The sequence below is a fragment of the Oncorhynchus mykiss genome, chromosome 16, assembly GCF_057628025.1.
Source record: "Oncorhynchus mykiss isolate SJ-2025 chromosome 16, ASM5762802v1, whole genome shotgun sequence".
NCBI lineage: Eukaryota > Metazoa > Chordata > Actinopteri > Salmoniformes > Salmonidae > Oncorhynchus > Oncorhynchus mykiss.
The window spans coordinates 73,260,817-73,273,332 of record NC_143037.1 but is presented as its reverse complement, the minus strand read 5'-3'; the positions used below and the strand labels follow the sequence as shown (position 1 = coordinate 73,273,332).

Genomic DNA, 12,516 nt, shown 5'->3' with positions numbered 1-12,516 from the left:
TGATCTATTTTTCCTAGATTGTTGCAACGCTGTGCAACACGTTTCACTGCACTAGAGTGCTTCGAAAATCGATTTTCCCAATGTTTAGTGTCTTTGCAGGGGGACTCTTATTTTGAGAGAAAAAAAAGTTCAGCATAACTTCCTGCTGCTAGCAGAACGGAGATGAGAAAACCTATTCAACTGTCAAGGCAATCAAAATCCTGTTTCCCATTCCGCAGCTTTCTTCATTAAATAACATATGAAATAACATAAAATGTAGCCTATTGCAAATAAAACCTATATTAATTTGATTCATATTTTTTTCTGGACAATGAAATGACTGTCAAATTAGTTTATATCCTAGCCTGCTGATTGTGAGACCGTCAATAGACAGGTAAACTGCGACCACTAGCGGCTGTTCAGGCTATAGCATTCTACATAAATATAATTCATGTAAATAAATATCAGTACCAGAAGAAAATACATCTGGATTTTATATTTAGTTAATTAAAATCGCATGGCATCAAACATTTTCACAATCAGAATTTCTTCAGCCTATATTTCCCCATTTCAAAAATAATTTTCCATCTACATCAGTGATGTAGAGAGATGGATAGCCTCAGGGGTTTGCTTGTGTGATATGTTAGTGTGGTAATTCCCAAAACATCTAATGAAAATGTATAGATTGTGTCGGGTGTTATTCTCAGATTATTTGTAGGGAATCTAAAATGATCCACCATAGCCCATGGCCAACCCTAACCACAGCACACCAATAATATATTCTTCCTAACGTATTGTATAAGCAAGGCCATTTTTAAAAGCTTATCGCGGCTCAGTAGTCACAGAATAGTTCCCCATCGAGGATCACTTTGGAAAGAAGTGCTTTAATAATACTGGTAATACAGTCGTCATGTGTCAATTGCCCCGGAGTTTGCAGTGCAGGGCCCAACTGGGATGCTCACACACATTCCACATGATTGTCTTGAGATTTACCTCCCCATTCATCACATGATTCCTGATGATTAGTCAATGCCATGCCAGCTTCATATATAGACCATTGTAGAGCAGCACCGGCTGGCAGTTTGGTGTAACCCTCCTCTGTAATGTGTTCTATTTTCAGATACTCCCCGGGCTTATGTAGGGCCACGCCATGGATCTGGGAGAAGAGCAAAGGCAAGTCTCTAGGTAGGGTGTAGCGTGACACAAACCCTAGCTCGGCAGGGATGTCCTTCTCCTCAGAGTACTCAAATATAGCAGCCATGTACTTGGAGATGTCTCTCCCCTTGGCTTTGGCACGGCCAAGCTCTTCCCCCATCAGGGATACTACGGCTGCAGCGGTGCTTCTGCTTTCCCCCGCATCTCTCTCCGTTGGCCGCCTCTGTAGTCCCCGGGAACAGATGACCAGAACAAAGTCACTCTCCTGGATCCTCCTGCAGTGCCATCCCATGATCCCCTCCTCTGCCAAGCTTAGAGAATCCCACAGGTCCAGAAACACCTGGCATGACAATGCAACAACAAATAATAATAATAATAATAATAATAATACAAATAATATAATATATTATAAATAACATTTATTTATAATCCATTTCAAATGCAATTTCAACCAGTCATTTTTTATTTTCTATTTATTTAACACAGACCAGGGCAGGCGTGCATTCCATTCGGGTTCAAAGATGGCCGTTTCATAACGGTTTGAAATAAAATAACACGTTTCCCTCCAAAACAATGTGTACCATTCTTCAACAGCCTGTTTGGTGGGGGTGGCGAGATCAATATGGATGTGATCATTTGAAATCACGTCCAACACGGCACACACACAATCCCTCTCTGGGCCACTATATTCACAACATTCTTCAACTGGTCGTTCAGTACAGAACCGTTTGTGTTGAATTAAACATTGCACGGCGTTCTGTCGTACTGATATTTTCCTCCCAGTGTTACCTGTGTTGCCATGTGCTGCTGCAGGAAGACTGCTAGTTGCATTACAGCTCGGACATGGGCGTGGCCGTCATCGCTGCTGTAGCAAATCAGTAGTCGAGGCGGAGTTAACCTGCTGATCAGTGACACATGTTCCTCGTTCCCATTATTGTCATGATGTTGCTCGATTATTTCTGAAAACCACAAAAATATATATATATTGTATTACCATGTTCTTGTTAGAGGAAAACGTTTGTATGTCTGACCTGCACATGCAAAGAAAGCATTGGTATCGTTAGTGAAATGTAAAAAAAATGCCGACCTGGATTTATCTCCGTCTTCCTCCTAATCTGCCTGGGATTCTTCCAGACGACAGCCAGTAATAACACCACTAACACGGCTGCCAGGGCAACGCCAACAGGGAGCAGCAGGGTCAGGGATGGAGTGGCCGTGGGAGGTGGGTCTGAGGGGAGCAAGGTAGACTAAATACACCAAACCAAAATATAAACACAACAGGCAACAATTACGGTTCATAAGGAAATTAGTCAATGGAAATGTAATTATTAAGCCCTAATCTGTGGATTTTGCATGACCCGGGAATACAGATATGCATCTGTTGGTCATAGATACCTTTAAAAAAAACAGTTGTGGCGTGGATCAGAAAACCAGTCAGTATTTGGTGTGACCACCACATTTGCCTCACGCAGCGCAACACATTTCCTTCGCATAGAGTCGATCAGGCTGTTGATTGTCGCCTGGGGAATGTTGCACCACTCATTTTCAACGGCTCTGCAAAGTTGCTGGATGTTGGCGGGAACTGGAACACGCTGTCGTACACGTCGACCCAGAGCACCCCAAACATGCTCAAACTGTGACATGTCTGGTGAGTATGCAGGCCATGGAAGAACTTGGACATTTTCAGCTTCCAGGAATTGTGTGCAGATCCTTGCGACATGGGGCTGTGCATCATCATGCTGAAACATGAGGTGATGGCAGTGGATGAATATCACGACAATGGACCACAGGATCTCTTTACGGTATCTCTGTGCATTCAAATTGCCAAATATAAAATTAAATTGTGTTAGTTGCCCGGTACAGTTGAAACCGGGATTCATTCATGAAGAGCACACTTCTCCAGCCTGCCCTGAAGAGGACGACAAGCACGCAGATGACCTTCCCTGAGACGGTTTCTTAAAGTTTGTGCAGAAATATTTTGGTTGTGCAAAGCTGCAGTTTCATCAGCTGTCCAGGTAACTGGTCTCAGACAGATGTGGAGGTGCTGGGCTGGCGTGGTTACATTAGTGTGTGCGGTTGTGAGGCTGGTTGGACGTACCGTCAAATTCTCTAAAACAACAATGGAGGTGGCTTATGGTAGAGAAATTAACATTCAATTCTCTGGCAACAGCTCTGGTGGACATTCCCCAGCACAAGGTGAACATGTGTAATGATCATGCTCTTTAATCAGCTTCTTGATATGGCACACCTGTCAGGTGGATGGATTATCTTGTAAAATGCTCACTAACAGGGATGTAAACAAATTTTCAACAACTTTTTTCTAGAGAAATAAGCTTTTTTTTTCTGCGGATGGAACATTTCAGGGTCATCAAACATGGGACCAACAGTTTACATACTGTGATTATATTTTTGTTCAGTATAAATAGCTAGATATGCTCTATACTGTTATACACACTACACTGTTTCTCATTTTCAGAAAGGGAGTTTTTCACATTGCCCAATTTCTTTTCAAAACCTAGGGGGAGAAGGAGAAGTGTATTGTTTGCATAATATGACAAGGTGATTTACGGCCATACTTTATGATTCATTCTGCATATCATTTAGTTTTGTGCACAAGTACTTAAAGAAGCAGTGTGTTCAAGGCCATACCATTTGGTGTATGACACAGAAATAAAATAAACCAATCAAAAAACACGCTAAGTACACAGCAAAAAAATATCTACAAGAATGTGTATAACTTGTATAAGTGTTGGTATTGATTGGAACATACCTTGATTGATCTGCATCACTTGAACGTTGAATGTTTTTCTTACAGCGTCTACCTCGTCAACTGCGATCTGCGATAATAAAATAAAAAGAGGAGTGATTTATGGAAACATCGGTTGGAACTATACGTTTTGTTTGTATAGAGTATGAGTTGCGTAACATTTTTAATGACTCACCTCACACGTGTAGTTGAACCCTACCATCAGGCCTTGGAGATGATAACTGTAGTGAGTTCTGTTTTTTGTGGAATTCTACAGAAAGTAACAATAGAAAGGTAGCAATCTTTATACACGGCAGACTAATAAGGACAGTAAATCATTCTCCACGTAGACGTGTAAAATAGTTGGATCAAAATGCTCTCACTCACAGGTTTAATGATGTATCTCTTCAGGCCACCTCCTCCCCGCCGCCCCTCTCCATAGCATAACGAGAAGTAGCGGTTGATTCCAAAATGTGGGGGGGCAAGGTTGAACGTTACAATAACGTCATGCTCTTCCTGCTGAACTTCTATATGTTTTGGGTACCAATCTATAACAGAAAACAAAACAACAACAACAACAAACGTTTACAAACAAAATGAACCAATGGCGGTACAGAGAGCGGTTCATAAGATTGTAAACAAACGCAGCAGAGTTTTATTTCTCACCTTTCTTGCAATGTTCAAGTCCGTTTTTCTCCGGGCATGCTGCAAAACAGCAAGGGAATTCACACGTTTACAATACATTCACTTGTTTTTTTGTGACTGGATTATGGTTGATTGTAAAATGTACAAAATAAAAAACATTTGTCATAGATGAAGCCAACAGTGTTAGTGAACACTGTTCTCGTGTTCCATTGATGTGGTACTGTATATTGAGAAGGAAGATTTACTGCGTGTGGAGAACATTGTGCTGTGATAGAATTTATCCCACAACTCAGGAACTGGCAGGGCCATCACAGTGACAGCATACTGGGCCCCCAGGGTTAGACGGGCGAAGGTGTCTGACTGGTACACCTACAACACCCAATAAAGCCTATTAAACATGTCTGGAATCTGGACAAGACAAACCCTGCTTTACTGGTCCAATTACATCTATCATTCTGACTTTAAACAGTTTCACTTTACAGTAGCTTCCCTTTCACTACCTTTCAGTGAGAAAAAATATATACTATAGAAAACTTCTATAAGAACTTGGTATTGAGGTTGTACTGGGTTTTATCCACCTTTTTCATAGATGTGTTTTTAAACAAAAAGATTATGACAAATTTTGAGGAATGGTGTCATGTTAGCTAAGTGTCCTACCGTTTGGGCGTGTGAGGCAGAGAGAGAAATATTGATTTGAAAGAGGAAAAGCTGACAGGCCATATGAGATCCTCCCAAGGCCTGAAGGGAGACCTGGAACCCTCTGAGGAAGGAGATCCCTGGAACAAACACAGGGACAAGGCCAGTAAGAAGTGAGTCAACTAACATACACAGTAAAGAGTGAGTCAACTAACATACACAGTAAAGAGTGAGTCAACTAACATACACAGTAAAGAGTGAGTCAACTGACATACACAGTAAAGAGTGAGTCAACTGACATACACAGTAAAGAGTGAGTCAACTAACATACACAGGAATGCATGGCAATACTATTCATTAACATGAATGTCATTTTTATGGCAATACACAATGACAGTCACCATTATTACTGTATTTTCAGATTGATGCCATCTAGGCCTGTACCTTTTCATTCCATGAATTCATATTCCATTTGAGTGACATCACAAACAACCACATTATAAATGACCACTACATTGGCTCTACAGTAGACGATTGATGATTACAGGAAAGGGTTTGTATCTTACCAAACTGGCTGGGTTGCCAGGAGACAACGACAGTGTCATATTTAGTGTTCTCATCAGCTACGAACTCTACAGTCACATCGTGTGGAGCATGGACATAATGCTGGCACACATCAGAACTCTGTCCACCCAGAAAGACAAAACATGGCCACGGAACACAACCTGGGGAAATTCATGATAATAATAATAATAATAATGATTAACATGGAACACACTGCTGAATTTTAAAATCAGTGTTTATTATACAGTGAGACAGATATATACACACACATACTCAGTGCATTTGAAAAATTCGGACCACTTGACTAACTCTACCTACATGTACATATTACGTCGACTAACCGGTGCCCCCTGTTTATAGTCTCGCTACTGTTATTTTACTGCTGCTCTTTAATTATTTGTTACTTTTATTTTTTTAACTCAGTTATTTTTTACACAAGTTATTTTTCTTAAAACTGCATTGTTGGTTAAGGGCTTGTAAGTAAGCATTTCACTGTAAGGTCAATAGACATTTACAACATTAACAATGTCTACACTGTATTTCTGATCAATTTGATGTTATTTTAACGTTTTTCTTTCAAAAACAAGGACATTTCTAAGTGACCCCAAACTTTTGTACGGTAGTGTAAGTATTCAGACCTTTTACTCAGTACTTTGTTGAAGCACCTTTGGCAGAGATTACAGCCTGGAGTCTTCTTGAGTATGACGCCACAAGCTTGGCACACCTGTATTTAGGGAGTTTCTCACATTCTTCTCTGCAGATCCTCTCAAGCTCTGTCAGGTTGGATGGGGAGCATCACTGCACAGCTATTTTCAGGTCTCTCCAGAGATGTTCGATTGGACATTCAGAGACCTGTCCCGAAGCCACTCCTGCATTGTCTTGGCTGTGTGCTTAGGGTCGTTGTCCTGGCATTCAGGCCAAAGAGTTCAGTCTTGGTTTCATCAGACCAGAGAATCTTGTTTCTCATTGTCTGAGAGTCCTTCGGTGCCTTTTGCCAAACTCCAAGCGGGCTGTCATGTGCCTTTTACTGAGGAGTGGCTTCCGTCTGGCCACTATACCATAAAGGCCTGATTGGTGGAGTGCTGCAGAGATGGTTGTCCTTCTGGAAGGTTCTCCCATCTCCACAGAGGAACTCTGGAGCTCTGTCAGTGACCATCGAGTTCTTGGTCACCTCCCTGACCAAGGCCCTTCTCCCCCGATTGCTCAAGTTTGGCTGGACGGCTCTAGGAAGAGTCTTGGTGGTTCCAAACCTCTTCCATTTAAGAATGATGGAGGCCACTGTGTTCTTGGGGACCTTCAATGCTGCAGAAATGTTTTTAGTACCCTTCCCCAGATCTCTGCCTCGACACAATCCTGTCTTGGAGCTCTACGAACAATTCCCGCGACCTCATTACTTGCTCTGACATGCACTGTCAACTGTGGGATCCTATACTGAGAGGTGTGCGTCTTTCCAAATCATGTCCAATCAATTTAATTTATCACAGATGGACTCCAATCAAGTTGTAGAAACATCAAGGATGATCAATGGAAACATGATCCATCTGAGCTCAATTAAATCTCATAGCAAAGGGTCTGAATACTTATGTAAATAAGGTATTTCTGTTTTTAATACATTTGCAAACATTTCTAAAAACCTGTTTTCGCTTTTTATTGTGTGTAGATTAACGATGAAAAACATTTAATCAATTTTAAAATAAGACTAATGTAACAAAATGTGGAAAAAGAGAAGGGGTCTGAATACCTTCTGAATGTACTGTATACACTGAGTATACAAAACATTAAGAACACCTGCTCTTTCCATGACAGACTGACCATGTGAATCCAGATGAAAGCTATGATCCCTTATTGATGTCACTGGTTAAATCCACTTCAAATCAGTGTAGATGAAGGGGAGACAGGCTACAATTTTTAAACCTTGAAACAATTTAGACATGGATTTTATATGTGCCACTCAGAGGATGAATGGGAAAGACACTAAAATATGAGTGCCTTTGAAAGGGGTATGGTTGTAGGTTCCAGGCACAATGGTTTGTGTCAAGAACTGTAATGCTGCTGAGTTTTTCACACTCAACCGTTTCCTGTGTGTATCAAGAATTGTCCAGCACCCAAAAGGACATCCAGCCAACTGGACACAACTATGGGGGCTTGATATTTATGCCTCTAACTTTCTCACTCATCATTATTATTATTATTCACAATTCATTCATGTTTATCTGTAATCATGCTAGCATCTACATTAATGATTCTTCAAGTTTTTTTGGGTAAGTCTCTAAGAGCTTTGCACACCTAGATTGTCCAATCTCTCTAAAACTTATTCAAGCTCTGTCAAGTTGTTGATAATGGCTAGACAGCCATTTTCAAGTCTTTCCATAGATTTTCAAGACGATTTAAGTCAAAACTGTAACTAGGCCACTTAGAATGTTCCTATGTCGTCTCGGAAAGCAACTCCAGTGTAGATTTGGCCTTGTGTTTTAGGTTATTGTCCTGCTGAAAGGTGAATTTGTCTCTTATTGACTGTTGGAAAGCAGACTGAACCAGGTTTTCCTCTAGGATTTTGTCTGTGCTTATAGCTGTATTCCGGTTCTTTTTATCCTCTAAAACTCCTTAGTCCTTGCCGATGGCCAGTGTAACATAACATGATGCAGCCACCACCCTGCTTGAAAATATCAGGAGAGGTATTCATTGATGTGTTGTGTTGTATTTGCGGCAAACATAACACTTTGTATTCAGGGCAAAAAGTTCATTTCTTAGCCAAATGTTTTGCATTATTACTTAAGTGCCTTGTTGCAAACAGGATGCATGTTTTGGCATATTATTTATTCTGAACAGGCTTCCTTATTTTCACTCTGTCATTTAGGTTAGAATTGAAGAGTAACGACAATGTTTTTGATCCATCCTAAGTTCTCATATCACAAGCATTAAACTATGTAACGTGTTTAAAAGCACCATTGACTTAATGGTGAAATCCCTGAGCAGTTTCCCTCCTCTCTGGCAACTGAGTTAGGAAGGACGCCTGTATGGGGTAGTCATTCAAAATTAATGTTAACCACTATTATTGAACACGGAATGAATGAGTCTATGCAACATATTAAGCTATTTTAACACATTTTTACTCTTGAACTTATTTAGGCTTGCCACAACAAAAGGTTTGAATATTTGACTCGAGTTTGTATTAATTTCTCAAAAATGTTCCACTGTGACATTATGGGGTATTGTGTATAGATCAGTGACACAACATTTCAATTTAATCCATTTTAAATTCAGGCTGTAACAACAAAATGTGGGGGGGGGGGGGGAAAGTAAAAGAGATGTGAATAATTTCTGTAGGATGAGAACCTGTTTAGTCAGACCAGTCAAACACACTTACTTCCAAATGCCTCGACAGAGGGAACGCCTAGGGTTCTTCCTACATCTTCTCTGCTGATTCTGCAGTATACACATCCCGGACCCCCCTAAGACGGTGTGTGAGAGGACAGGGTATGCATAAAGGACTTGTACGTGACGCCGTGAATAGGTAAACACAGTGGTGGAGGAGAGGAGGAGCCATCCTTTCTTTTCCTTTTGGCTGTGTCCTCAGGAGTCATTGCTAGTCTAAGAGACAACACACAGCTGGAGAAAATGAGAGAGAAAACAGAAACAGCCAGAGAGCCCAGGCTCTCACTTGTCAGGTGGGTAGTATACTAGGTAGGTTAAAGGCCTCCATCTTGTCTACTACCTTTGCGTGCATGGCTGTAAATCACTTTGGATAAAAGCATCTGCTTGTTAATGGCATATAATATCACTTCAGATGGGAGAAATGTACATACTGTACTAGGGCAAAACTTCACACGATCAATCACCGTACTACTTTAAATCTACTCTACAGTTGACTATGTACTGGGATTAATCATTTTGTACTTCTGTAGTCCATTTAAAGATGTTGTCCTTAATTTAGCCCTTTTTTTTAAAAATCCTGCATGTCACAGGCCTTCGCTGGTCAGTTACCTTTGTAATATGTTAGATTATAAAAATAAAAATAAATTAAAAGAAAATGCATATTATGCATGTAGTAAACAGGACATATCAGGTTTGTCAAGAACTCTTGACAACACGATTTGTAATATAAGTGTGTAGCGGCAGAAAACAAAGCATTTTACCTTTCAGTATTCATCATCTGAGGTGCAGGAAACTTTGCAGCTGCCAGATTATTTCCTCAAATCAAATCAACTTTGTTGGTACAAGTCGTAGTCGTATTGGTTAGAGCGTTGGGCCAGTAACTGAAAGGTGACAATCTTGTCGTTCTGCCCCTGAGAGCAAGGCAGTTAACCCACCATTCCCCGAAAACCTGGATGTCGATTATGACAGCCCCCCCCCTCACCTCTCTGATTCAGAGGTGCGGAAGACACATTTCAGTTTAATATTAATTTGTACTGACTAGGTATCCCCCCTTTCCTAATAACCCAGTCTGATTCCTACCCTTCAGTGTTCCAACAACAGCAGTGAAAATTAGCCAAATATTTTGTGAAAGATATAGAAAGTCAGGTAGTGGGCAGAGGCTTAAATCATGTGTGTGGAGGCTTACCTGCAGGACACATTCCAGACTGCAGTCCTGCGGCGAGATGGCTGTTAGGTCCTCCTGGGCCCAGAGGTACTGACTCAGAGTCAGGACGTGGAGCAAGATGAGCTTGGATCTCCGCATGCTGCCAAAGCACACATAACAGTGCCCAAAAGCAAAGCACTTGGACTCAAACATCTCCCAATCGGACTGTATATCCGTTTTCTGTGAAACAATAGGTGTTGTCGGGTCCTTGTATGTAGAGCGTGGAGAACACTATGAAGTTGACACATCGGGGTGAGTGCGTGAGAGAGAGTGAAGGAGACATGGGTGTGGTATCTTGAAGCTAAAGCGTAAAGAAAAACACAGGCACCTGCACGCTTTAACTGTTCAGTCTCCAAGAGCCAACCAAACCATTTTCTCATTCATGACACTTAAAAACAAACAAGGACAAATTTAAAATATATATATTTTTAAATAATATAAATAAATCAAGTTGATATAATCTAATTTATATCAACAAAGTGGACAGCATTCAAGTGTAGGTTTATTTGTATTAAAAAATTATTATTTTTTAAAATAGGATCACATTTTCATATGTATATTGTATATGAATATTTCTTCAACAGGACTGTTATGTTATTGGTGAAGAGATCACTATGGTTTCATGATTTAGGCAACAACACTTTGGGGAATTTAAATAAAAAAAGGTAGAGGAGTAACAATGAAGAGTAACCTAATGTTTTAAAGTTAATGCAATGTATTCATCTGAAAGGAGAATGCATCTGACAATACATTAATAGTTAAACATGAATATAAAATATGGGTCCAGAATGATCCTGAAGGCAATATTTTCACCAGATCTGAAAGACAAGAAATTACTGCACATTTTAAGATCAACCTCCCAACTTCAGTTCAATTTTTTAACTAATAACACAATTTTACACTAGAATTATGAAGAGGCCTATTTTGGAGTTGCCTCAGCCATTTCTGACATGTTTTATGAACTAACAACTGAAAGTGAGCAGGCCCATGCATGCCACACTTTAAAAAACTGACACCCATTCGTCGTCATGTGAAGCATACCTATGAAACAATCCTGTTGTTGCGGTTTGAAAAACAGCCATAAATCATGAGCCACTATATGCATGATAATAATCTATCTAGCAATTGATGCAACATTCCTTTCATTATTAATTTGGGCGTGTGAGAAAATGAGAGACAAAACAGAAAACAGAAACAGCCAGAGAGCCGTAAATAAAAACCTACGATACCAATCACATACAGCGCTGTGAAAAGATATTTGCCCCCTTCCTGATTTCTATTTTTTTTTTTGTACATATGTCAAACTTAAGTGTTCCAGATCACCAAACAAATTTTAATATTACAAAAAAAAAATGCAGTTAAGTGATCATTTTAATTATTAAGGGAAAAAAAGCTATCCGAACCTTCATGGCCCTGTGACAAAGTAATTGCGCCCCATTGTTAAATCATGAATTTAATGTGGTTAATCACATTTTTGGGGAATTTCACTAGCCACATCCAGGCCTGATTACTGCCAGACCTGTTAAATCAAGAAAATCACTTAAATAGAACCTGTCTGACAAAGTGAAGTAGGCCAAGAGACCTCAAAAAGCAAGACATCATGCCGCGATCCAAAGAAATTCAGGAACAGATGAGAAACAAAGGAATTGACATCTATCAGTCTGTAAAGGGTTACAAAGCCATTTCTAAAGCTTTGGGACTCCAGCGAACCACAGTGAGAGACATTATCCACAAACGGAGAACATTTGGAACAGGGGTGAATCTTCCCAGGGGTGGCCCGGGCAACCAAAATTACCCCAAGAGCGCAGCGACGACTCATCCAAGAAGTCACAAAAGAACCCACAACATCTAAAAGAACTGCAGGCCTCACTTGCCTCGGTTAAGGTCAGTGTTCATGACTCAACCATAAGAAAGAGACGAGAGTGGCTCGTGTATGCATAAGCCTCACCTCTCTGTTCCGTTCTGGCAGGAAACTGGTGTCCACATCTGGGTTCTTCCCTAACTACTTTTTCTTTGCAGGGAAATCCTTATAAGATAAAAGTCCGTATTAATTGATTGTTCTTAGACAAGAATAATATATTTTTTTATTTCACCTTTATTTCACCAGGTAGGCCAGTTGAGAACACCTTTATTTAACCAGGTAGGCCAGTTGAGAACACCTTTATTTAACCAGGTAGGCCAGTTGAGAACACCTTTATTTAACCAGGTAGGC

General features: G+C 40.3%; 1 protein-coding gene across 3 annotated transcripts; it reads right to left on the bottom strand.

Moving 5' to 3' along the window:
• Positions 1–843: 843 nt before the first annotated feature.
• Positions 844–10,590, bottom strand: si:ch211-207e14.4 (interleukin-17 receptor D). Of its 3 annotated transcripts, none has more exons than XM_021567085.3 (12): positions 10,287–10,590; positions 9,093–9,177; positions 5,728–5,886; positions 5,183–5,301; positions 4,771–4,894; positions 4,547–4,585; positions 4,268–4,428; positions 4,077–4,151; positions 3,905–3,971; positions 2,222–2,362; positions 1,924–2,093; positions 844–1,474 (listed from the first exon to the last, which is right to left on the bottom strand). In XM_021567085.3, the coding sequence occupies exons 1-12, from the start codon at positions 10,455–10,457 to the stop codon at positions 938–940; spliced, it is 1,848 nt and encodes a 615-aa protein (XP_021422760.2). In that variant the 5' UTR covers positions 10,458–10,590; the 3' UTR covers positions 844–937. The 3 variants fall into 3 exon arrangements, with proteins under 3 accessions (XP_021422760.2, XP_090060032.1, XP_090060033.1); XM_090203906.1 differs by having other exon boundaries at positions 9,093–9,316; positions 10,287–10,583; XM_090203907.1 differs by lacking the exon at positions 4,771–4,894 and having other exon boundaries at positions 10,287–10,576.
• Between the last annotated feature and the right edge of the window lie 1,926 nt (positions 10,591–12,516).

Excerpts from the sequence above, each read along its gene's own strand:
- si:ch211-207e14.4 (XM_021567085.3), bottom strand. The coding sequence starts at position 10,457 with ATGTTTGAGTCCAAGTGCTTTGCTTTTGGGCACTGTTATGTGTGCTTT. Across the intron at positions 5,887-9,092 it reads CTCTGTCGAGGCATTTGGAA|GTTGTGTTCCGTGGCCATGT; the intron begins GTAAGTGTGTTT and ends GAATTTCCCCAG. Across the intron at positions 2,094-2,221 it reads GAAGACGGAGATAAATCCAG|AAATAATCGAGCAACATCAT; the intron begins GTCGGCATTTTT and ends TGTGGTTTTCAG.